This window comes from Lathamus discolor, chromosome 6 (genome assembly GCF_037157495.1).
Source record: "Lathamus discolor isolate bLatDis1 chromosome 6, bLatDis1.hap1, whole genome shotgun sequence".
NCBI classification, from domain to species: Eukaryota; Metazoa; Chordata; class Aves; order Psittaciformes; family Psittacidae; genus Lathamus; species Lathamus discolor.
Window position 1 is genome coordinate 67,026,028 of NC_088889.1, and position 26,258 is coordinate 67,052,285.

The 26,258-nt window shown below is 43.7% G+C and overlaps 2 protein-coding genes across 2 annotated transcripts; one reads left to right on the forward strand and one right to left on the reverse strand.

Annotated features, from left to right (window-relative positions):
• Positions 1-3,245: 3,245 nt before the first annotated feature.
• LOC136017499 (basic salivary proline-rich protein 3-like) lies at positions 3,246-4,322 on the reverse strand. Its single transcript, XM_065685813.1, has one exon. It carries the CDS (start codon positions 4,320-4,322, stop codon positions 3,246-3,248), a length of 1,077 nt encoding a protein of 358 aa, XP_065541885.1.
• BDNF (brain derived neurotrophic factor) lies at positions 3,423-24,717 on the forward strand. The gene is made up of 2 exons (XM_065686034.1): positions 3,423-3,690; positions 20,806-24,717. Exon 2 carries the CDS (start codon positions 20,827-20,829, stop codon positions 21,565-21,567), a length of 741 nt encoding a protein of 246 aa, XP_065542106.1. The 5' UTR covers positions 3,423-3,690; positions 20,806-20,826; the 3' UTR covers positions 21,568-24,717.
• Positions 24,718-26,258: the final 1,541 nt, after the last annotated feature.

The window sequence follows — 26,258 nt, forward strand, 5'->3', positions numbered from 1 at the left end:
TTGAGTTGGAAAAGTTTATTTCCATGAAGTTTCCAGCCCTTTAATGTGACAAAACAGCAAAGATAGGTAACCAGGAAACATGAATAAACATAATTAAACATAAAATGCTTGTCGTGATATAAGAACTGACCTCAGCCAATTAAAATTATTAATAGTAAAAATACTACAGTGTCAAGCCCAAGTACCTCAACAGCACTCCCATTTCTGTAATCAGGATTAGTTTATATTTCCTGACAACCAAGTGAGAAGCAGTCCAAATTCTAGCTTCTTGACCTTTTTCTTGTTCAAAACCAGGTCAAGATACTATGTGAATAAAATGAGGAGTGTAAAGACATGTTTGCGGGGGGAGACTGAATCGCCAGCTGTGTATTGACTAACTATGGACTTCTAAGAATTTTACTCTTTTCAAATATTGACTTTTTTATTGCTTCTCTTACAATTGCAATGGGGGAATTTAAGAGCCCCACAAACTCCTCTATCATAGAATTAGTTTATCAGTAAATTTGGACCTTGTACATCAATCACTATAATGTACAACCTCCACTGAGACAGAAACCAGATGTGTGTGCTTCAGCTTTCTTCTTTATAGTATCTACAGCATCATTAGTGCCTATGCTACAGTTTAAATTGAATTCAGCAAAAAGCAATGGTCTCGCCCCCCTCCAAGCAATCTGATATTGCTGCAGGGATAAATCAACATTATGTTGACTGACAACTCATACTCCTTCTTACCGTTTCCCTCTTGCTGCATGGAAAAGGGTGAAATCTGGATTGTGTATGCAAAAAAATTTATTTTAACTAGTTAGGTATAGGAAAGAGACTCAGTTTCAAGGTAAATGCTGTAAGGTGGACATGCCAATGACACCAAGAGGCTTGAGGCGTTGAATCAACCAACCCAACATCACCAGGATAGGGCCTGCCTGCCCGTTTCTTCCCCATGCAGCCTGTGGTGCAGCTTTCCTTTTGAGTGCCGCTCGGTTCTGACGCCTGTACAATCCAAACCTCTGCGAATGAAGATGGGAGATGTTCTTTTTTGCATGTGGCAAGAGAGAATTCTTTCTGGGGTCACCTGGGAATCCATGGGAAACATGAGAATGTCTGAGCACTGCATCCTACATATCCTACAGGCTTCAAAGGGGAGGGCTTACGTACACCTCCAAGCTACAGCATGTCATGCAGAGCTCTGATCAGGGCAGTTTCTCAGTGTGATGACTGTTGGTTGCTTCACAAACTAATCCCTTGTGGGCCAGTCTTTTGGGGCTCATTCATACAAAATTCACCTTGAAGTCAGGGCCTGATTGAAAAATATGGAGCCCAGCTTGTATGTGCATTAGAAGTCCAAACAGATCATTACTTACACTACTTTTAATTTTCCAGTAATCAAGCACTGGCTAGTTAGTAATCCCCAAAGGGCTGATTATACCAGCAAGATACAGCAGCTCTCTGACCATGCCTCTTCCCTGGGAAAAATCTCTGCACCAGGGCAAAAGGCAGCATGTTTGGAGCAAAGTGGGAATTTCAGTACACATTGCCCGGGATTGATGGCTTTTATGTTCTTAGCAGAGCTGAGTGGAAAGCACACACTACAGCACGAGGATTTGTCACGTGGTCTGTAACATGCTTCCATTCCAAAATTAAAAAGCTTGCTCTGATTGCAAGCAGACTTTTTGAGGATATGTGCTTTCTCCTTCGCTCCTGAGCACAAGCCAGCAGACGCTTGGGTGTCTCTAAAGCATGGTACTCGCTGCTGCTCATCTGCTTGCCTAATGTAGTAGAAGAGGCCATCCTCCAGGAATAACACGCATGTAATGTATTACATAACAGCTGATTAAAGTAGCCTCTGCTGCTGCTATTAAACTTGACTGGTAGATCATCCAAGTATTTGCAGGTGTCATCTTATGAACACAGGGTATCAAAACTCGGCTGTCATATCATCATGCAAAAAGACTGCTGGATGGTAACGTGGTACTTTGGGCATGATTTTTAAAGAAGTTCTTAAAGCTGCAAAGGATATTAACTGCCAGGATTGTTTCCCTTAATATATATTAAAAGCTGTTTTATACGGAAGGCCTTAGGTGTACTCAAATTTCAAACGCCTGGGATATTTTATTACTTTACTGATCTAATCAATGCAGGTGTTTCATAGCAAAAGCACACAGGCAATGAGACTGTCTGAAGGCAGCAATGAGTTGCACACATTTCTCCTGGTATAGACGGCCACAGGAATGCTGAAGTGGACAGGCCTTTGGTGTTAATTGAAATTAGACGTTATTTTGGCTTTAAAGGTGTAGAAGGATAATTGGTTTAATAAGTTTTATGAGGGTGGTGAAGCCCTGGCAGAGGTTGCCCAGAGAAGCTGTGGCTGCCCCATCCCGGGCAGTGTTCAAGGCCAGGTTGGACGGGACTTGGAGCAACATGGTCTAGTGGACAGTTTCTCTGCCCATGGCAGGGGGTTGGAACTGTATGCGCTTTAAGGTCCCTTCCAACCCAAACCAGTCTGGGATTCTACAACCAACTTGTAAAAGAGACAGGGTATCTTCTGAAAATCAAATGCCTCAGGTATTATTTATTGGTGAGGAGATAGGAGGCAAGGCCACACTGGCCCATGCTGGGATGGGGATGAAGTTGTGAGCTGTGGCATGAGGTGCTGTGCCCCACTGGCACACGTGTGTGCTTCCAGCCCTCCTGGGGAGCGTGCCATCTCTCTGTCTTTACCAAGATCAAATGGAGCCACTCAATCAGGGGATGCCATTATTGCCTCCACCATGCAATTTCCACTATCAATAATTCACCGTATTGGGTGCACAGGCAGAAGGGGGACAAGGCCAGACAGATTTTTGACAGGGGGGATGGAAAATGGCCCCTCGGGCGGCTGGGCAGGGCCGAGCAGGGAGTCTTTGCCGGGAGAGACCCTCCGGGCACCGCGGACGCTCCTCGCTCCGGTGGCCGAGGGGCGCCGGGCAGCTCCGGCTGCCGATCCCGGTGCCTGTGCGGGCAGAGCCCCCTCTGGGCCGCCTGGATTGAGCACCAGCGCCCGCTGCGCGCCTCCATAAAGTCACCGGTGTAACGTTACCTGGGGCGCTCATTAATAAGCAATGCCTGTTATTATCTTGATTGCATTCTTAATAGGCAAACTACAGGAGAGGTCAGCGCTGGAGCGATATTTAAATGGATCGGGCTTGCTTAATACCCGCCGGAGTAAACCAATATCCAGCGCCGGGCGGGCGGACCGATCCCCCCCCCCCTCACCCCCACCTCCCGCCGCTCCCCGCCCGGCCCGGCCCCTCCGCGCCCTTCCCGCCGCTCGGGGGGCGCCGGGGGAGCGGGGACCAGGCGGGGCGGTGGCGGGGCCAGGGAGGCGGCGCGGAGGCTTTAAGCGGGGCAGCGCGGCGCGGTGGCTGCGGCCGCCGCTGCCCGTAGGCGCCTGGGTTGGGGGCGAAGCCACTCCGCGGGGAGGCGGCGGCGGCGGCAACGGGGCCGGGCCGGGCCGGGGCGGGAGGCTCCAGTTGGGCGGCGCGGGCAGGGGATCCGGCTCCGCTGCCCTCCCGCCCCTCATAAAGCTTTGATGAGACACTTGAGCTGCCGCTTGTGTTGCCGAGGTGGCGAGAGGCGGCCGGTGGGACTGGGCGCCCGGGAGAGGATGTGACTTCCCGGACGGGGGATCCGGACAGGCTTTGTGTGGACGAGGAGGTACGCGGCGCCCCGCCGGGAAACTTGAGGGGCCGGGCGCGGGGCGTCCGGGGAGCGAAGAAGGCCGGGGCAGCCCCGCGCCCCTTTGTTTCCGCACCTGTCGGTCGGGGTGGGCGGCCCGGCGGGGCTTCCGTTGGGGCTGTCGCCGTCGGGGGGGGCGGAACGAGGAGCCCGGCTGACGCTGGGCGCTGGTGGCGCTTCCCCGACGGCGGTAGCAGCGGCGACGGCGCGGGGCGAGGCGGGGTCGGGCGCGGGGCGCGTGCCCGCGTGGCGGTGCCCTGCGAGGGCGGCGCCCCCTGGCGGCCCTGGCCCCCTCTTGCCCTCAGCTGCGGACGGGACGGGTCGGGTCGGGCCGGGGCAGGAGGGTGCTGGTGTCGGGGCCCGCCGTGCCGTGGGTGGGCGCGCACAGAGCCGCCGTGCGGAGAGGGACGGGGTCTGGGCTTCGCCCGGGGCCGTGAGGGACGGAAGCGATGCACTTGTTGAAGCGGGACTGAAGCTGGAATGCGAAGCACGCCGGGCACCCTCACCGGGCTTGCGGTGCCGTGGGGGCTTTGTCCTCCGGCTCGCCCGCCGAGCCTCTGCGGGGAAGGGAGGGAGAGGAGACGGGATGGATCCTGCCCGCCGGCTTCCATTGTGTTTTGGTGTGGAAAACAAGCCACAGCCAGAGAGGAGGTGGCGTTAGGGTGGATGTGTTTGGCGAGGGTTGAATCAATAGTTTGGAAGCCTGGCGCTGCCCCACTGATCGTTTTCCCTTTTCCTTTAAGGGATTAGTAGGGTAAGGTGTCACCTCTGTGGGCTACGCCTGCTTTGGTTGTTGATTTTTAAGGGGTGCAGTTGTACCTTGGGTTGTATTTTACGGTTAAAACATGCTTTTCAGTTTCTTGTAGCTTGCTGTTCTGAGGTCATGACTATTGTGAGATCAATAGTCACTACTTATTTATGTTTCTAGTGACGCCGCTCTAATGAATGCAAGAAATCTATCCGGGTGATACATTTTTCTTCAGCAAGTGTTTCTGTAATCTTTAATTCATGGCGCAATGAGTACGTAAAATTAATTTCCTCGGTTGACTTTGGATGCAGGCAGGAGCAGCATTCATGTCCCTGGGTTTGAGTGGCTGTTGGGCAGCAGAAGGGAAGGGTCCACCGACCCTCACGTGGGTCTCAGGGCAAAGCAATGGCTCTGTTTCAACTCCAAAATACCTTGAAGGAGTTGGTAGATGTTTCAGCTATTTACTTAATACGACTAGATACAGGAGCCTTTCTGCAGGGCTCCAACTCACAACAATTTTCTGCTGTAGTACTACCACTTAATGTTCAGCTTCACTGAACCTCAGCTGGGAAAACCCATTTGTAAGTAGCATGCCTTCTGTGCGCGTCACCAGTGCTCTCTGTTTTCCGGAGCTGCAGGGTAGATCCTGTTGTTATATGGCTGCGAAATCAGGGTAAAACGGGTCAGAAGGATCAAGAACGCTTTATCGGTATAATCCAGATAGAACAGTGGAGGAAAATGGGAAAGGACTTTTACCTTGGAGGGAGTGAGGCTAAACTGAAAATAAAAAAAAAAAAAAAAAAAAGTTTAATTCCAAGCAGCTTGCTTTTAAACACAAAGGCATTATGCTGTAGCGTAGTGCTATGGGAGTACTACAGTGTGCTGCAATACTACAAAATGTAGTGCACAGATGCAGAGGATTTTAAAGACTTGCTCAAATGTGAAAGAATATAGCGGAAAACAAGGATCTGTGCCTTTGCTTAAAATCTTTGCATGTAGCGAGAGTACTAAGCTGAAAGTAGCTGCAGTTAAGAGTCCTTGCAGTACCTGTAGCGCTTTCTCCAGCTCTTCCTCTGCTGTTACAGTGAAGAAAACACAAGAAGCTGCATTACCTGTTGAGCTCGGGTAATAGTTCTCTGCTGGGGTGCAGGTATATAAGAAGGTCACAAGAAAGTAGAAGAACTTCTCATCCTTTCTATGTGTAAGTCTCCATGAAGATGGGAAACAATTCACTCAGTAGAGGGGATTGTATAGTAAGTGTGGTCCTATTAAAAAAAATTCCCCATATCTGCCTCCCTGGTTTGTATAAAAAGCTGAAATGCTGTTCTAGGAGTGTGCCCTGTGCCTACACTAGAAATCTCACATTAGGCATTGTGTGAACTCGTGGAGGCTCCACTAGAAGAGGATACGTGCTTTTAATAGGTTAATTGCTAACTTGTCTTGACCTGTTTTCAAGCATATGTTGTGAGTGCTTGGTTCCTCCTAAATAGCTACAATGCTGCTTAATTAGGAAACTCAATCATTTCTTAGATCAGTTCATACGCTGGCATTCTTGTTAATGCTTAGCTGTGAGCCCCCTTTAAAAGGAAGCTTTTAAAAGCACCGAAGCTAGGCTATTTTTGTGTATTTGCCAAAATGAAGAGGTAACTCAATAACCTGCTGTCTTTGGTTCCAGCTAGAAAGGTGCTGTGTGTGAAACCTCTTCTATTTGCTGGGGTACCCACTGGGGCAAGATAGAGCTGTGCACTGAGCAAACTGCCCAATGTTTGAGCTGGGATGGGGCTGGTAGGCTGTCCCCACTGTCTGTCAGCAGATCATACTGTTTCCCTTCCTTATCCATACCCATTATTCAGTCTTATCTTTGACTATAAGTTCTTTGGGGCAGAGGTAGTCTTGTCTGTGTGATGTTCCTGGTACCTGGCAAAGGCTCCTCAGTGCTCAGGTAACGCAAACAATAAATAAGAGATTTTGCTCTGCAGTGCATACAGGCAACTCTGCCATGGTGCCTTCTTAAACATACATGTTACCAACATAAATCCTTATGCTGCTTGATTTGGAAGCACTAGACTATACACTAACAGAAGACAAGTGATTTAATTTCTGAGATACATGTGTGACTTACTGGCGTCACCATTATATTATGGCCTGTGTCCTCTGGTATAATCTTACGTTGGCCATCTTGCTTACAGTTCTAGGCTCTGAGCTGTCCTATGAAGAGCACTTGTTTGCAACAGTTGTCCTATTCTGCATGGACAAGTGGTCATGTTCATAAAGTGTAGGGGATGTGTAGGGTCAGGCTCATGTTTTCCTCCTTTTTGACATTCAGGACCTAATTACCAGGCAACTATAGACTGGCTGCTACACCCAGCAGTAATGATCAACATGGAACAGTTTGAATCATTGAAGGTCCTATGGACTTGACTAAATAGGCAACAGGCTTCCAAAAAACAAAGCCAACCTCATCTTGAACACAGTTTCTGCCCTTTATTAAACTGTGAACAGAGGGTTGGCTGGGATGCTGCTGCTCTGATGTGGCTGTAATCCTTTAGTAACGCTGATACTAGTGGTGGCAGATGGTCCTGTTATAGCATAATTTAAGTATCATGGATGGATACAGTTGTCTGAAGATGAGTACCTGAGCACCATGGACAAACAGAGGAAGCAAAAGGAAACTTCATTTAGGGAATTGTCATGCCCCAGTGACATCTGCCATAAGGCTGTAGCAGTTGTATACTTTCCTCGGTAAGAATATTATATCTTTCAGAGAAGTCATTTTTTGAAACCAGTTAATTAGGACAGTTATTTCTGGCCGTGGCATTTCTGCAGAACAGAAGGCATGATTGTTCTTATGTTTGTTTCTCTGAGTCCTTTGATCGACTAGAAGCTCTCGATGCCTTAACGCTATAAATTACCTCAATACTTTGGCAGTTTATTCTTTTCTTGTGTACTTAGTTAGGAAAATGCAGAAATCCTTGTGACTCAGCTTCAGACTACTATAAATTATGAAGAAATGGGGGAGGGGGTCACATTTCAAATTAGAAAAGGCAATTCTAGGAGTATGGGAGGAATACTGGTTGCTAAATTTGAGGTAAGCATCGCTCAGTGTCTCAAAATCTGAGCAGCTACCGCCACCTAGAGATGCACGAACCAAACACGCTGCTCGTGGCTGGCTCTGGCAAGTGAGGCTGCCGATCCAAACTGTTCCTACTCCTCAGTGTAGCATGTGCATGCTGGGTTGTTTTTGCTTAACCATGTAACTGAGGTGGTACCTGCAAATCCTGTCCTGTCAATTCAGGCAACCACTCTTTTATGGTATTCTTGGAAACAGGTGAATGAGGACATCCCTTTGAGTAAATAATTTGCTGAATGAACTTCAGACTACACCGAAAGAAGTGTTTGCAAGTCAAAAGTATTTGTTACAGCTGTGGCTGAGACTTGGTAGCGTGTCCAAAGCTTGCACCAAAAATAATGCAATGTAGAACTCTTCCCTTAAGGATTTGAACTGGGGGAGGTTATTCCCCATGCCGTAATTGAAGTCGAATTGGTAGGGGTCATCCTTTAGTAGGTATTTGGTGGAATCCTGATTTTCTTCATGTATCAATGCAGCAGCCTTTAGCTTGGTTTTACTAGATCCAGAATGTTCCTGATTTCACAAATAGGTATCAAAGTTAAACTGGATATGTAGATATTTGTTGCTACCTGAAATCTAACAACATGGCATGTGCTTTTTCTATCTGCCCCTTGATTCTTAGGATCTAGTTTTCTGTTTTGTTTTGAACTCGGAGCTTTTTGTTTTGTACATCCATCTTTGGCTATAGCAGGTTTTTCCTCTGCATTGGGGAGAGAAGAATAAGCACTGTTCCGTATTTAATTTGTGAGGAACTGCTTATAAAGAGAAACAATGTGCCTTTTTTTACCCACTGAACTCAGTCTCATGTGCAGCTATTTCTGTTGGGCTCTTACAGACATGGTATGTTTTGGGGGCTTTTATAATAACTGCTAGTTTATGGCTATCAACTGCCCAGCGGCATAAGAAGCTCAACACAACTAAACCTCAGTGAGAGTTGCTAACTTGGATCTCCCAGAGCCTTGAAAATTCAAGCCAGTAGTTGACTGCATGTGCTGCATATCTTCCCGGGTGATGGTTTGGGTGATTTCGTCAGGTAATTGAAATCTGTCAGTGTAAAGTATATCAGGAGAAGCACTTAGTATATAGCTTTTGAGGGATCAGAGTTTTCCTGTGTGAAACTGAGGAGCTGTGATATAGGGATATTTTCCATTCAAGTTCAGGATGCAACTGTTTGTATCGTACCAGGGTGTATGAGAACTGTTGTTCCAAATGAGTGTTTCAGAAACAACCCTTGGCTCACCTGGAGTTCCACATCCAACTTCAGCCTTTCCAGTTGGCTACACTGGGCTACAAGTTGGCTTGTAGTCCTTTGTGTGTGTAGAATAGCAGGAAGAGCCTGGAAAAAGATTCAACTAGGAAAAGTCTTGCGCAAAATGCTGTTACATGCTCTTTAGTAACTCAGAATAGAAAACACTTGTTGCTGCAGTTAAGGCTGTAACAGTAATACCAGACCTAAGTCCTTGTCATCCTGTCCCCCTTGTCATATTGTGTTGTTTCCCTCCCCCCACTTCATTATCCCATCTGCTAGTACACATCTTAAGAAAGGCAGTTAAGCTTATTTTGTGCCAGTTCTAGTGCAGGTTGTGCCTTATCTAATGTGATCAAAACATGGCTTTCTTTAAACATAACCGCTCCTGGAGAAATGACGTTTTGTCTAGATGAAGGAATTAAAGGTCACGAACTCTGGATTCCTTAGTCCCTCCTGCCATTTACTTTCTATGCTTGGTACAACATTTAGTATCCATATGGTTTAATTTACCTTTCTTTACACTGGCTGTGGCACTCTCCGTAAGTGTTCAATACTTGATATACTGAGATAAAAAGAACTAAAATCTAAACTTGATTCAAGAGCTAGATTAGTATGTAAACTAACCTTCTCTTAGTCATGGCTGTTGCTGTACCACAGAAGTGCATGGACGCTGTTGGGATGAACAACAGGACTTGTTTTGCCGTATTTGTAGATAATTGTGCCTGGTGGCTGCCTGCATTAAAACTTGGATCTTCACTTGCTATTTACATTCCTTTTGAGTTGATAATCCAGTTTGACTGAGCTGTAAATGCCAAGAGAGAAATGCTATTTGATAGAATTTGTATCGAAAGCCAGTGTGAGTCCAAGGGGGAAGCAAAGCCACTAACAAGTTCAAGCTGACAGCGGTAACTTAACCAGAACCTGTGCCAGGAAACTGTGGTGAAGTATGAATTTGCTGCTGAACATCATGAGTGCCCTTTATCTTTATAATGGGTTGAACCAAAACTAGCAATAAACGAATCTGAGGTTCTCCCATTTCTGCTTTTCCAGATAGAAGCATTACAGTTTATGTCAATATCGTGATTAATTTTTTGTTGTTGTTGGCAGCGAGTGTCCTGCAGACTGGTGAAGAAGGGTTGGTTTTATTTTATGGGAGGCAGAGAAGGATGTTTCATGTCTTATTACAGCAGCAGGGTACTTAGGGTGTTGGCAAGTTGCTGCCAATGAAATGGTGCAAAGAGAGGATAAGCAGGTGCTTCTTTACGTCTTCTCACAGAAATCTGTTTTGTGTAATGACTAGCAAAAGAATATCAGAAAATGAGTTTTCCCCTTAAAGGTAATGATTTGCACCTGAATTGAAAACAAGGAGCAAAGCTGCCTTCCTTGGAAGACTCACGTTAAGTCCTTTTTCTCTCTCAGTTTTGCACTGATGATTAATTTCTGCTGCGCCCTGTGCAGAACCTTCCTGCAGTTGTAACTGCAAAGAAGTAGCAGGAGTGATAATGATGTTGCAAAAGGAGAAGTGAGTCAATTCCACACGCCTCCATTAAAAAAATGAAAAGGCAGAAATAAGATTTAAGAAGAAGCTATTTAGAGTTCTGTGCCTCCAAAGAAGTCTGACAAACTACATGCAACATCTTGAATTCCATGAGCCTCAACAATGAAGTCGTATTGCCTGATTCTCAATCAGTTTTGTTCAACATAGGTATTGTTGTATGTTGTTTTTCTTTCCTTGCTCTGATTCCTGTAAGTGTTATAAAAATTATAGAATCTTATGCTTGAAAATACCAGAAATCATTTCCCTTGCCTTTAGCTAATGGAAGGACAGGTATGCAATGAGAGCTAGAAAACACAATACATAACTTTGGAGCAAGTCTTCAGTCACAAAGCACCACCAGACCTACTGGTATTCACTAGAAGATGAACTGCTGATACTCTGCATATCTTACAAGTAGTCGTGTTCAGACATACCTCAAAACATGACCTGTCATTTTGTTGAGGACAGTCCCAAGCCATTTGTATTTTAACAGAAGAATGAATCTGTGGAGATGCTTTGGAAAAAAAAAAAAAAGACAAATGGAGCTCTGTCATCTTTTTTCCTTGTTTTGATAGGTATAGTGCTGGCTTCATCATTCCCTGTGTATGCTGAACATCCATATTAGAAACAGACATCGCCTTTTGCTTCTCCATTTCATACAAATGAAGGCTGACCTTTGGGCCCTGGCAGGCCACCCTGGTTTGTGTTTGTAGGGCAGGTAAATGCAGTCATAGTTCTCCATGGGACTAGGTCTTTACTGAATTTCATAGCAAATTTGCTGTGGGTAAGGGCAGTCCCTGGATGAGACAGGAAGTTGTGTTGCATTTCAGATCAAACCTCATGAAGGTTTTAATGGTGAAGAATGTTTCTATTTTAACGCTAGTTTTGCTGTTCTTGTTGTTCTTTGTTACATAATAGTTGAGTCCACAAATCAGAAGCATGAGGCTAAAAGCTGAAGAATGAAGGAAGAAACAAAAAGCCATATGGCAATAGCAGGAGGTCCTGCCACCCCACCTTAGGCTCGTGACAACATGCCCTACATTTAACCTACAGTCAGGAACTAATTAATGACACAGATGGAAGTAAGCTAGCATATGTATTCAAAATAATACCCCTAAGGTTTTAATCAGCTGCCCTGCCTCTTTCTGGGTTAGACATCTAAGTTACCATAGAGATATTTGCAAAATATGTGAGTGATACGCATGGTTAAGGCAGCTTGGGGTAGTGGCTGAAGGAAGGGATTGGGAGCGAGAGCTTCCTTGCTCTCCTCTGGTGCATCAGCAACTTGCTGTGCAATCTGGGGTAAGTTGTTTAAATGTCTTTGTGGGCTTCAACCTAGCCAGAAGGAAAATAGGGTTTCTGATGTGGTTCCTCCTCCCATAGGGACGCTGGGATTTAGTGTTTGCAAACCACTTTGGAAGCTTTGATAACACATTCTTCAAGAAATGTTGCTGCTGCAGCTCTTCACTTGTACATAAGTACCAGGTCTCTCTGCTCTTGCAGCTTCTAAGTGGTTTTTTCCTTTCTAGAACCACTAGTTATCTTTGATAAGACAGCTCTGCTTTTGATTCTGAATAGGGTGGTGACTTCTACATAATCTGTTGTGTTGTGCAGAGGTTTGGGAGAGTTTTCAACAGACTAATTGGGTAATTTAATGTTTCTCCCTTTAACTTTCCTTTTCCTCCCTCCACCCCCAGCTATTTGAAGGGAAGTTCTCCTTCACTGCAGGGCAATAGGATCCGCTTGTGCGAGGCGACGGGTACTGAAGTTTTTCTAGGGAAGTGTTTAATGACTGAAAGCCTGTACACAAACTTGTCCTTTGGAGCTTCAGGGCTCTTACAGTGAGAACAGTAAGCTGCCAGCAAGGCCACCTTCTTCAGCAGTGGGGCGTGTGAGTGAAACAAGACACCCAAGTGCAGAGCAGAGTTAAGTTAGGTGCTGTTGGGCTGGATTTTGCATACTTCTGTTTACAGGCATGTCTGGGCTATTTATGTGCTGCTATCGGTGGGGGAAGGAAGGAGCTAGTCTGCACACCTAGAAAGCTTCCCCACCCCCCACTTCCCCCCTTAAAAGTGTAATTATTACCAAATATGCAGGTATCCTTCAGGAGTCCTGAATGTGAGGAAGCTGTTTTGCTGAAACCTGTCACATTTTGTTCTGATACAGCTGTTATCTTGGGTTTAGGTGTCAGCCTCATCTGATTTTTATGAGTACATAAATACAGGGCCACCTTTACAGCTGGTATAAATCTGTGAACTATGGGCTTACACGAGGCAGTGACTGTGTCCACCAGGATTAGGTCTGCTGTAATATACTGCTTCAATAAACCTCAAGAACTTTTGTGGAAATAATTTCCCATGATGCCACAACTTGTAGTTATATTTGGTGGCAAAGTATGAAAGGTCATGAACCAGGTGAACTTCACTTTTAGATGGGGAGGGGAAGGACCCTGCGCCAGTGTAATTTACAGGAATTGAAATGTAACACTACTGTGAAAGAAATTACACCATTCTACAACTGGGAGAAGGCAGGAGCTTTACAAGTTACTTTTTACTTCCAGACTGCAAGGTTTTTTTCTGTATGTTCCATTAAATGTTTGTACCTTGAGCATTACAACTCTTGAAGCTTGTTTTCAAACACTTGCATCTTTACCAGATGTACCTTCTCACCCCTTGTAGTAATTCCAAATGCTTTTCCTCTGTGGAGCGTGTGAAATAAAAGCAGCAACACAGTGTTGTAAGACTGAGTGGGTAAGAACATACACTGGTATTTGCCTGCCTAAGGAAGAAGGTGGCAGGGGGGGGAAGGGTGTGTTAAGTGGGTATGTCTGAGCTACTATATGCTAGTTCCAACACCTGACCATGGAAATAGTGTTGTCAGTGAAACTTGCATCCCTCTATTAAATCCAGTTGAAGTCAGTCCCCAGATTTTTAAAACAGGTGAGGGATTGAGAACCAGGCATACAATTGCAGAAGTTATTTCAGCATGAAACCACCTTGAGGGTGTGGAAGAAAAAAACCCTGGAAAACTATAATGCTCTAATGCTTTGAGATCTGTGGTGAACTGCGTCATAGTGAAATATCAGTGGTGAAAGAGCGCTTCTTGCTGAAGTGTTTTTGATACAGTTATATTAACATAGTAACCTAATTTTCCAGCAGTGTTACCTCCAAAGATAAAGCTGCTGTCACAGCAGGACACCTGCAGGGCTGGCTCTGGTGAGGTAGGTTAGATTCCTAATGAGTATGTCCTTGCTCCTTACAGATCCTTCATTATTCCATTAATGTAAATGGAGGTGGCTTGGCAAACTGACCAATTTGTGCTCCTGGTCTTGTTGTTCCCATATAATTTTGGAGTTGACTCCTCCCAGAAGCTGCTCTGATAGATGCCTCAGCGTAAGCTTTTATCCCTTGCCCTGTCTGTGGAAGGTATCTCCATAGAGATGCCGTGCTAACAACTGGACTGAGCATGTGTTGAGAGAAATCTGCACACAAGGGCGGGCAGCCAAAAGATGACTGATAACACCACTGGCAAATGCAGGCATATTGTTAATACCTGTCAGGGCTCTGACAACAGGCATTTCCAGTTTTGGGTTTGTGCACACCACGACATACTGATCTGCTTCGTTTCAAGGACTGACGATGGCTAAAAACAGGGTGTTCTCTTACAGCAATGCCACACACAGTCAGGGTCTCAGCAAAGGTAAGAGTCTTGCAACAAATGGGTATAGCCCTTGCTCTTCTCCCTTACCCTAGAGAAAGCACTACCTGCCCAAACCATGGGTAACTGCTCCATCTGATGCTTGTGCTTTTTAACCATTGACTTTCCTTGGCTAAGCTTCACTTACATTCCTGTTGAGTGCATAATGTTCTATAGGTCCTAGGAAGCTTGCCACTTGCAGCAGAACCAATGGGTGCGTGGGATGTTTTACATGCTGTTCAGTAGTTTATAGGCACTCGTAAGATCCAAGCTCAACTGGTACAGCAGCTTCTGGGTCGTTCCAGGGCTGCTGGACGCGTCACGGTACAAGGGATCCAACTCAACGCTAGTTTGCACGCAACATGCTCCGTTCTGTTCCTGCTCTCGGGTGCCAATTATCCTTGACTTCAGTGGGAGCTTCATGTGTGTACTTGGCAGAATAGCTTAGTCCTGTGACGATTCAGCACAGTATTTTATACCAAAGAGCCATAGTGAAATGGAAGACAAACCGCAGATGCTGCTCAAAGGTCTGAGGTTCTTCTGCGTGCGGGTTGAATTAGCATTATATAAAGCTCTAGTGGCTATCAAAGCAAATGATTTCGGAGAACTGTAATTATCTGCTCCCATAGAGGAACCAGATAGTATTGTGGCTCAGAGTAATTATTTCATGGAATGGTTTTGTGGTTCTTTTTCTTGTTTTGAGGGGCAAAATAGGTACCCTAATCTATAAGGTGAACTTTACTTTCACAGACATTGCATAATGTTACTTCTGAATAACCACCGAATGGCATTAATGTATCTTGACATAAACTCTAACACAGATTAATGCAGATTTTTAAGCCTGAAGTCAGTTTTGAAACTGGAATTTGCTAATGCTTAGGTTTTAGACTTTGAAATCACATCCCTACTATACCGTATTTCAGGCATGGCAGTAGGAGTGCAGCATGTTACCCTACCCATGATACTCCTGATGAGCAAAAATAAACCTGCTGGTAGTGCTTTTATCTGAGGAGGACTGTCACTGCATACCTTGGTATTTTAACATGGAATTAGGGCAAAAAAAAATGTTATGGTAAAGTGTATTGTGTTTGATAAGTATAGTGGCATGCACACAAGTACCCTTTTGGAGCTGAGTTTGTTTGCATAGGGATAGCAACCCCAGATGCAGTTTGGAAGCCCCATGTGCAGGATGCTGTACAAACAGCTGGAAAGACAGCGTGTGTCATTTGCTCAACAATCGGTTCCCATTGTCCAGTTATAAAAATAGTGCACATCTGTTCTCTTCCATGGCTGTTGTCTTTCTGAAAGCACTGGTACCATCTGTGAGTCTGGCCTGCTATTCATTCTCTTGCGTGTGGTGCCAAAACTCATCCTGCCCATTTCCTGGTATGGGTAGAATGGGACTGAGATCCATCTGACAGAAATCCTGCTGGAAGCTCCTTGTAGTCCTGCACGTGGCCAATTTAAGTATAATCATGCTTGTAATGAGGAGGCTGTCTGGTGTGTGCCCATTAGGACAGCTGGATTCTCTCTCTTCAAGCTTTGAAGCAAGTCTGTGCCCTTTGCAGTGTCCAGAGAAGTATGAAGGAAGTTGGTAAGAAACTGACACATAACTCTGTGAAAGATCAGGGTATAATGTCATGGCATTATGATTTTGCCGCTGTTCTCTTTGGGTTCTTTCCCACCTCTGGTTGGCAGGAGAAGTTGTGATTTTATTTTCGATGTGTTGTGGGAAGAGTGATAAAACCCCACAAAACCCCCCCTTGGAAGTGCTTTAACCAGATGCATACCTCTCCAGAGCCAATGAACGCATTGTGGAGATTCGCTGCTCTCAGAAGCTGTACCATAGGCAATATTTAGCAATGTAAGATAAAAGCAAATTTCTCATGTTAAAAGCTGTAGTTCACAAACTACTTGTAAATTTGCTTGCTATTCGTCTTAGTCTTCAAAATGGTTCTTAGTCTCTGCCATCTCTGGCATCACGGGTAAGTAGACTTTATTACCTCAGGGAAAACCAACATGAGAAAAATAAAACGGGTTTCTTCTTCCTGACACGAAGCACCAACTTACAAGAATACAAATTGAGTGTGGGTGTGCATGTGTATGTATTTGGGGGGTGCTTTGTTTTCAGTAATAAAAAGTAATTATATAGTTTGCCGCATAAATAGCCACGAGGATAACCAGAGTGTGTCAGACATCCAGTTATGCATGTGTTAAAGGTTAATACTATTTGTTCTCAGTACGTTTAGTCTCTGCAAATCATGTGCTGACATGCATCTCATTTTGGTATCTGTTCACACACTCTGGTAATGATGCGTAGAGCAAGAACTCATGCCTGTGCTGTTCAATAGTATTTAGTAAATTGAACTTGTGTATAAAGGTCTTAAAAAATGGCAAGGCAGAAAATGAATGTCTACTTGCTGCTAATTTTATCTTCCACCACACACTCCTCGCTGGAGACTAAAGCATTATGAATCTATTCACTACTGAAAGTTACTTCAGCTTTCATGGCACGTATCAGGATGCAGAAAAGCAAGCACATGTTCACAGCTGTCCCTCAGGTCTCTCTGCTGGAAATACAACCTGTTAAGCTGGTAGATTTCTGCTTAAAATAACTAAAAATAATGAAATCAAACAATTAAGCCGTGAATCCTCATTAAATGTAAATACCTAAATAAGTTGTACAGCTAGGTAATTGACTGCATATGTAAACTAGCAGTAGATAATTGACATGACCTTCATTTAATGAGCCTCCTTCCCATTAATGGAGACAACTGCTACAATTCTGTGCCCTTATTCTAGTTGTAATTGTGAGGACTTTATTGAAGTACAAACTAGGTCACGCCTTCCTGAGATCTGGTCCACCATGGGTGACCTCTTTTCATTGCTTCAGCTTTACTATGCTGCATGAGAGAAGGAAGGATGTTCTTGCAGCCATGAGAATGAACACAGAATCCCAGACTGGCTTAGGTTGAAAGGGACCTTAAAGCTCATCCAGTTCCAACCCCCTGCCACAGGCAGGGACACCTTTCACTAGACCAGGTTGCTCCAATCCCTGTCCAGCCTGGCCTTGAACACTGCCAGGGATGGGGCAACCTATGCCAGTGCCTCACCACCCTCACACAGAAGAATTTCTTCTTAATTGTAGAATCATAGAATGAGTTAGGGTTGGAGAGGACCTTAAGATCATCTAGTTCCAACCCCTCTGCCATGTGCAGGGACACCACACACTAAACTATGTCTAGATCTCCCTTCTGTCAGTTTAAAGACATTCCCCCTTGTTCTGTCGTTACAGGCCCGTGTAAAAAGCCCCTTAGTGTACTAGTGTAACAGGGCAGGTTGTATCTTTAATCTTTACAATATAATGGAGGTTAGATAGTTAGGGAGCAGAGGGAAAGAACTTGAAGCTGCCATCCAAAGTGTTTCCAATGATGTTTTTGGTGCCACGTTGGGGTATTAGTCCTGCCTCACTAACTCATGAACTGACTCACGAACCATGCATTCATGAGTCAGTTCAACAGTAGCTGAAAGGTGGTGTGTTTCTACCCATGAAGTGAGATTTAAATGTTGTTCTGCTATAGGATGCTAAACTAGTAGATTTTGAGCAGCTGCTGCTGGAAATTACTATGGCCTTTAAAATGAAGAGATTTCCTAGGTGTTAAAATATTATTTTCTTCTATTAAATAATTTGATATTATTTTGCTGCCAAAGACAAGGATTGTGTATATTCCTCAGATAGAATAATCTTTTCACATCCTGCTCATACATTTAGGCATAGTCTGGGATTCATTTACAAAGAAGTAGATGTTTGATCTGTTTGCTTGCTAGCAGGATTGCATGTCTGCGCTGCTAAAGCTTACTCTGGCATATTCTTCTACTGTTATAAATGGGAGGAAGAAGGGTGGCTTTCAGGGGGACACATTTCCTTGTGTGTTTTCAGTATGTTATATGGATAATGGCTGTCTTGGAGTTACTAGTTTTCAGAGCCCAGTTGTACACTGTTTCTTGCCAGTCAGATAACAGCAGTGGTTGTATGTCATCAGATGAGATGTAAATTGATCAAGCTTGACAGCAGTTTCCTTGCTAAATGGAAGGCAAGATTGATGGAGGAAAGATTAATTTAACGTGAGCTATAAAGTACTGTTGGATCTGGTGACCAAACAGCCATTGGCAGAGGATGCTGAGGTCTTACTGAAGTCAGTTTGGTGAGGTTTCTCCACATCTCTTCAGTCTTCTTCCTTGTAAGAAAAATATATGTGTCAATCAAGTTGCACAGCTACTATTCTATTCATTTCACATCCCTCCAAGTTCACTGCTACCATGAGGTAAACAGCCCAGTGACAACAGTGAAGGATGTGGCCTGGTCCAGAGATCCTGCCTAACTTAAGGCTGACCTACTTACCTTGAAAAGTAAATGTCCAGCCTCCAACCACTGTATATAGCTGATGGGTGCAAGCTTCTCTTTGTTTTGTGCTGGTCTTGGTTCCTCTCGTGTGGTGTCCTCCCTCTTTTGCAGTGGAAGGCCCCTTGGGGTACTACTACATGCTCAGGCAGAATCTGTCCTCCAGAGCTGAGATATTGGCTGTTATCTCTGGGCACTGCCCTAATGAAAATAACAGAAACTTGATAAGGAACCAGAAGATCTGTGTTGTGTGTTCACTGCTCTGGTGGTTACAGTTTGATGTGGGTGTTTGGGGATTTTTCCTTTTAAGTTTTGTGTAAAACAATTTTCGAAGTACATGAATTATTTGTGTTGCCTGTTCCACTGGCTCTGCATTTGTATGAACCATCCTTTCTACTTCTTGTCTTGTCTTTCCTTGTTTGATAAAGGAAGACTGATAACCACCTTCCTTGAGTTGTAAATCATCTCTGTGTTTCTCTTCCTCCCCTTTGAGGAAGAAATCTGGTATTGCTCCCTGTGGAATGTTATAAAAATCCAAGGATGAAAAAAAATCTGCAAAATATTAGTGTTCTACATGGTTAGAGCAAACACTATGTTCCTGTGAGTCACAGATGTCAGGTTTGTTTAATCTTAATAAATCTATGCCACAGTAACACTTTTAAACAGGAAGAAGGATGGAGAGAGTTGTGCTGGGGTAGAGAGGATTCTTAGCCAAAATGTTGTTTGAGAGCGGCATGGACACAAACCCAAACACTTCCCACTCTCCCCACTCCATTAAGTACAATTTGAGACCTACATTTTGGGCACTGCCATTCCAGTACATATTTCATTTTCTTTGTATGCTTTATGATAGATTGTCTTTCCATGTTCCAGTCTTAAGAGTACTAGTTTCCCACAGCATATTTGCAAGAGATGAAGTAAGCCTTTTAACATAACACCCTGTTGGCAAACAGAAATAGCATTTACTCCAATGAGAGTTGCCAAGTATGAGGTACTTCCGAATGAACTTCAAAAGCTCTGAAACAAGCATTAGCTGCTGCTTCAAAAATGTGAACAATGCCATTGCTTTCTAGCAAGCAGAACTGGTGAGAGCAGGGATCAGAAAGAGAAAAAATAACAACAGGATGTGATGGATGTTGTAGTAGCACTTGGGATAGGTCAAAATATAGCTGTCTGTCACTGCAGGGTTTGGTGGTTCTTGTACACAAAGTGTGTACTCTGCACTTGAGGAAAACATTTCTACTTTGAGGAATGTACAGTCTACAGAGACTTAGTGCTTGGGAAGGAGCAGCCGTACAAGCCCAAGCTGTTTGGAGTGCTGAGAGGAGTGAGTCGCGCAGAATCCAAGCCTGGGGAGGAGCTGTTCTTACTGGCACTTTCCTGGTGCTACCCCTCCATGCTCAGTGAAGACAGAGCCAAGCATACACATCAGCCTCAAAGCATAACATGTGCCAGAACTTGGGTCTGAGGGTGAGAGAAACGAGCAAACTTGTTGAGTATGGCAGCAGGGTGGTTGTGCTGCTGGATTTCTGCTTTGCTTGCTTGAGAACAGGCACTATGGGGCTTTGGCAAAATACAGTACAGTGGTTCTGGTACTGTCATTTCGGTGTAGCTCTTAACAGCCTGTAATCCAACAGGTCCCTTCCACAGCATTCACATAGTGCAAGCAAGCTGTCCTGCTCAAATTTAGTTACTGTGCTGGACCATTTTCTCATTCTGTATTTATGCACACATGCCTTCTGCTTTTAGTTGAGGAATTGACCTGCTGAAACCTCAGAATTGTGTGGCAGTGGCTTCTTGTGTTTTGAAGATTGCTTTCGAAATACAAATGCAGTTTGGTGCTCTTTGGGGGGGCATGGGGAGGGGACTGTGCATAGAATGACAAAATATTTTGGCATAAAGAGATCTTAGATATTTCCACTTGAAATGAAAGTCTTGCCTGTCATGTTTGTGAAACTGCCTTTTATTGCTGAAATGTTGTGTTGCTCAATATCAGTTCTGCCTTTGCTGTTACTTTAAATAGGTGTAATCAGTCAATAAATAAGGAAGTTGCATAGTGTTTAATACTTTAATACAGGAAGACTTTGGCATGTAAGAACTCTGACTTGGTGGCATCAGTGTTGCCCAAGCTTTGGCATATGCTTTCTCTAAAACTGTGAATCAAAGAATACCTTTGTACAAGGGTAAGTTTTACTGGGGGTAATGAGTTGCGGCTGCATGCAGCAGAACTCTGCAGAAAATGCATAATGTCTCATGACAGCTCAGGTAAATTTTATTATTACTCCATCCCTTTTAAATTAATTTCTTTTTTCCTTGCTCTTGTCCTTAACAGTTTCACCAAGTGAGAAGAGTGATGACCATCCTTTTCCTTACTATGGTTATCTCATACTTCAGTTGCATGAAAGCTGCCCCAATGAAAGAAGCTAGTGTAAGAGGACAAGGCAGCTTGGCTTACCCAGGTCTTCGGACCCACGGGACTCTTGAGAGCCTAAATGGGCCTAGTGCTGGTTCAAGAGGACTGACGTCGCTGGCGGACACTTTTGAACATGTCATAGAGGAGCTTCTAGATGAGGACCAGGACATCCAGCCCAGCGAGGAAAACAAGGATGCAGACTTGTACACATCCCGAGTCATGCTAAGCAGTCAAGTGCCTTTGGAACCCCCACTGCTCTTTCTGCTTGAGGAGTACAAAAACTACTTGGATGCTGCAAACATGTCCATGAGGGTCCGGCGCCACTCTGACCCAGCTCGCCGCGGGGAACTGAGCGTCTGCGACAGCACGAGCGAGTGGGTGACAGCGGCGGAGAAAAAGACTGCAGTGGACATGTCCGGGGCGACTGTCACCGTCCTGGAGAAAGTCCCAGTACCCAAAGGCCAACTGAAGCAATACTTCTATGAGACCAAATGCAACCCCAAGGGGTACACAAAGGAGGGCTGCAGGGGCATAGACAAGAGGCACTGGAACTCCCAGTGCCGAACTACCCAGTCTTACGTGAGAGCTCTCACCATGGATAATAAAAAGAGAGTTGGCTGGCGCTTTATAAGGATAGACACTTCCTGTGTATGTACATTAACCATTAAAAGAGGAAGATAGTGGGTTTGTGTTGTATAGATTATATTGAGACAAAATTATCTATTTGTATATATACATAACAGGGTAAATTATTCAGTAAAAAATAATTTTATGGACTGCATGTATAACTGAAGTTTATACAGTACAGTGGTTCCACAATCTATTTATTGAACATATCCATGACCTGAAGGGGAACAAAAGTCATTTGCGCACAAGGTTAAAAAAAACAACAAAAAAAGAAAAAAAAAAAAAAAAAGACCCAAGCAAACAGCAAAGTCTGCATTACATTCCTTGAGAACATTGTGGTTTGTCGCCGTTGCCAAGAATTGAAAATAGAAAAAGATTTAAAAAAAAAAAAAGCAAAGAATAAAATTGCATGCTGCTTCAGTTGTGAATTGATGATAAACTGTCCTCTTTCAGAAAAATAAATTGAACCAAAACATTCTGTTTACATTTTAGACAGTGAGTATCTTTATTCCTGTTAGTATTATATCTGTTTACTGCTTTTAACTCCTGATAGCGTTGGAATTAAACAATGTCAAGGTGCTGTTGTCATAGTTTTCCTGTTTCTCTTTTATTTTTGAACTCCCGTCAGATTAAAAAAGGAAAAAAACCCTCTCATTACCTTATCCTGGATTAAAAACCAATTTTCCTTTTGTATGTTGTGAAGGTGTTTGCAATAGCAATCCAACTACTGACAAAAACTAATAAAAAAAAAAAGAGGCAACTGAAAAAGAATGGTGATGTTCCACTGTTCCACCCCACATTGTAGAAGCTGAAAGACAGCATTTAATTAACTGTATGGCAGCATGCTTTTTTGGGTTATATTCTTTTCTTTTTAAATTATTTTAACTTTTTATTTGCTGTCTTTTGAGACCTGCATTTGCTTATACCATGTTTGTTTGTGTTTGATTTTTGTTTTGCTTTTCCCTTTCCTCCCTCTGGAAGGATGGTGGTTGTGATCTTTGAAGTATTTCACTTGCCATACAACTGGAGCTTGTCATATAGAGTGTTGAGAGCAATGATCTTCATGTAATAAAAGTCTCTCTGATGGGTTCAAATATCTTGGTGAAGCACAACAAGAATGGCACTAGAAGGAATGTCTACAAAGGTGATGGTGGATCTGCAGGTTCAACCTGGTTTGTCTGGTTGGTCATGGGACTGAGTAGCTCAGCGAGTTCAGGGACAGAGAGCAGTGTTTTGTTTTGACTGAGTAGTCAGCACTAAACGTGGTCCTGTGCATCCTGCGAGGGAGAGCTTGCCTTTTCTACTGATGCTTTTACCCTCTAGGGCATCTCCAGCAGCCCCGGGCCTTCAAAGTGTGTTGTGAAACTGCAGTAGCATCCCTGCCTAGAAGATAGCTGGGGAATGAGGCGGGAAAAAGCCTTACTTCTAGATGAAGCAATTGGAGTTTGTGTGGCTCTACCTCTGCTGTCAGCCTTATTTTATGAAACAAATATTGGCATAAAAAAAATATGAAGTACATGAAGAGCAAGTGCTGGAGGAGTTTGCTTAATGTTGCTGAGGTTCTGATAGATGTATTAACTGGGCACTGCCCCTCTAACTATCCTGAAGTATGTCTAAAAAGGCAGGCTGGAAGCCTGGGAGTTGTGCATAGCACTTGCACCGACTACAGTGGGCAGAGGAGCAGAAATAGCTCATTGGTGAGCTCACTGGAGGCAGATGCTATATTTGTAATTCCTGTAGATGAAGAAAAGTATCTGAACAAAGAGGGAAGTACTGCGAAATATCACTACTTCTGAATGCTGCAGAATCTGCGTTAATCTGCCTCACTGTTTGAGTTAATTAAAAACCTGAACTGGGGAAAGATTATTTGGAATATGCCCCACAAATATATTTAACACTGAATCTATGTCCTTTCTAGTAGAAACCCATGCTGGAAGCTAACAGAGGCTAACGCTTCAAAATCAGTAATTTCTTCTACTTAGGCTAGAATGGCTTCCCCTTCCCTGGGATAACTGATGGGCAAAGGAGAACCAGCCCAGCTGTGCAGTGAAAACCTTTTGCATTGGCCCCGTGCACACTGGATTGTGATAGAGAAGAGGGAATTGTGTGTCCCACCTGAACTTCAAACCTCAGCCTTCCCAATCAATTGCAGATATTCAGGCTCCCACACAGATATCAGAAATGGAGGGGAAAAAAAAAAAAAAAAGAACTTAATGAAATGTCTTAAAACTTCAACTGAATTGTTCTTTGTGCAAAGTAAATGTTGGTATAAGGGAGAATTCCATTCCTCTGTGGCCAATACCTGTGTGTGTATTATAATTCTGTGCTTTTAATAATCCAGACATGGCTCAGGAGCTGTTCTCAACAATATTCCTAAACTACAGCAGGGAGATGGTGTAACAGTGGCTCTCCTCAAAACCAGGGTTGGTCACTTAGGAGGGGAAAGGATGATGCTAATGAGTGAATAACAAATGGATCACTCATCTAGACTGGAAAAAGAAATGATAGCTAGGACATGACAGTAATCTAATTCAGATATAGGAAGAAAACAATTCCCAGTTCTAAGAAATTGAATTTCTTGAAAGAGAAGTGTTATTGCATAAATCAGGCTAGAAATAAAGTTCCTCATTCCTAAAGTTAATTATGACTCAACTCAGCAATCCTCACCCAACATAGGTCAGGGTGGTGCTGGTGTGGGGTGGTAGGTTCAGAGGGGTAGAGGGCAGCCTGTGCAGGTGAGAGGGGGGCCTAAGGGATGGAGCTAAGAACCTACAGAAGAACTGTGTCCTGTATCCACATCTGGAGTGACGTTCCTTATACTCCACCAATTCAATGCCTATTCATACAGTGTGAAACTGGCAATTAAACTGCATTCCCATGGCTCTCACCTGCCTGACCTAATCCATCTATGAGCCCAGGCTTGGCAGTTTCAGTCAAGACAGAGATGAGAAGGAGAGGCGGGGGTGGTTTTCTTTTGTGTCACTTAATGGAACTCTTGCTGTGGTCTGTTTGTGACAAAGGTATATCATGCATGTCAGCAGGCCTAGTGCTGTGTTAAAGTAAAGACTCTTGCAACTGTAAGTTAATGTCTGTGGCCTTGTTCTCTATTATTCACCTTGTGTAACATAAATATTTATTGTATATTTATATAATTTTATGGTTTTGGGGAAAAACTGAAATTGGCATTAAAATTTAAAAGCAACTGCGTCATATTGTAAATATAATTAAGCTATATTTAAGTGTACTGATTAACATAATATATGTTTAACTATAGAGTTTTTTATGTTTTTAAATATATTTTCAAAAGATATATATATAAAACTTGGGGTTTTTTGGGGAACCATGTGACTCTTTTCTCTAATTGTAAAACAAACTCAAGTTTTACTATAAAGATGTGTGTTCTTTGTTTTAAAACAATTTTTACTTTATTTTAGCAATAAAACTCTCACTCAGAGGGCAGATAGCTCCCTGTTTCATAGATGGACAGCTAGCATTGGGAGGGGAGGGGTGGAAAGAATTGACCTTCCACAGAAGTTGGGGATACTTGCAGAATGATGTATTTCCATTTAATTCTAGGACATAAGTCCTCATGAGTCTAAAAACCCATGAATGACACATATATGATTTTATTCAGCCATAAAATAATAAGTGTAATGGAAGTGAGGGGGAGGGGTTACAAATCTCAGTAACTAAGGGAGATGTGGGATATAAACTCAATAGCTATAGTAATGATTTTTAAATGGTGTCATCTATATTTATATCCCCAGCACTGAACTTATTTATGACCCCCTTGGAGTACTAGGAGTAGGATTCCTTGGATTTAACATGGTTTAGCATTTCTAAAAGAATATTCTCTACTACAGCTGCCAAGCCTTTGTATATTTAATTATCCCATAGCCCTAGAACAATTAATAAATCTTCATGATGAATAGAAAGCTTTCATATAACTTAAGGGGGGGGGGGGGGAGGGAAGCACAAATCCAGACTCTCAATAAATTCTATTGCTGCATATTTCCCACCAGCAAAGCCTCCACAAGAACTGAGGAAGTGCTGCTTGTGAAGATTATTATTATAATCATTACATTGCTTGCTTAACTGTTGTCTTGAAAATCAGCTAACAGAAGCAGTTACGTGTACTAGAACCTTTGGTGGATGGAAGAACAGGGCTATGTTATTACCACACCACAGGCCTGCTCCTGGCCATGGGAGCCAGCTCTGCTCAGACCCTAGGTAGGACAGAGGTGGGTGAGGTTGCTTTAACTTACGAAATATGTGTTAGAGATATGGCCTAGGTACCTACAGAATGAGATGGGCACCCTCAAAAGACATACTGGAACTAGAGAGGAAGATACAGGGGCTAACCATCCATCCATTCATCCACTTTACTGAATCCTAGTTCTGTAAGGGAAAAGAAAGATGTTTCCATAGCTTTTATTACTTGGAGCTGAAATAAAGGCATATAGCCAGACTTCTGAACTACTCAGCCAGAAAACAACAGCAAGCAGTAAAAGATTCTTGAAGAGAATCCCAAAGCTACATTGAAGCGCAAGAGGAGGGAGACGAGATTTATTTCAATTTTTCCCAGCTGGATCCAGTGTGCTGCTTCCACAGGCTACTTCTCCTGATTAAGATCTCATTGAGAAGATACCATCTGGCAGGGCAGTTAAAATGAAGAAGGAATGGATGCACTTGTTTGGAGTGAATATAAAGAGCACCAAGGACCTCACCTTATGAAGCAATTTTGA

Excerpts from the sequence above, each read along its gene's own strand:
- LOC136017499 (XM_065685813.1), bottom strand. The coding sequence starts at position 4,322 with ATGGAAGCCGGCGGGCAGGATCCATCCCGTCTCCTCTCCCTCCCTTCC.
- BDNF (XM_065686034.1), top strand. The coding sequence starts at position 20,827 with ATGACCATCCTTTTCCTTACTATGGTTATCTCATACTTCAGTTGCATG.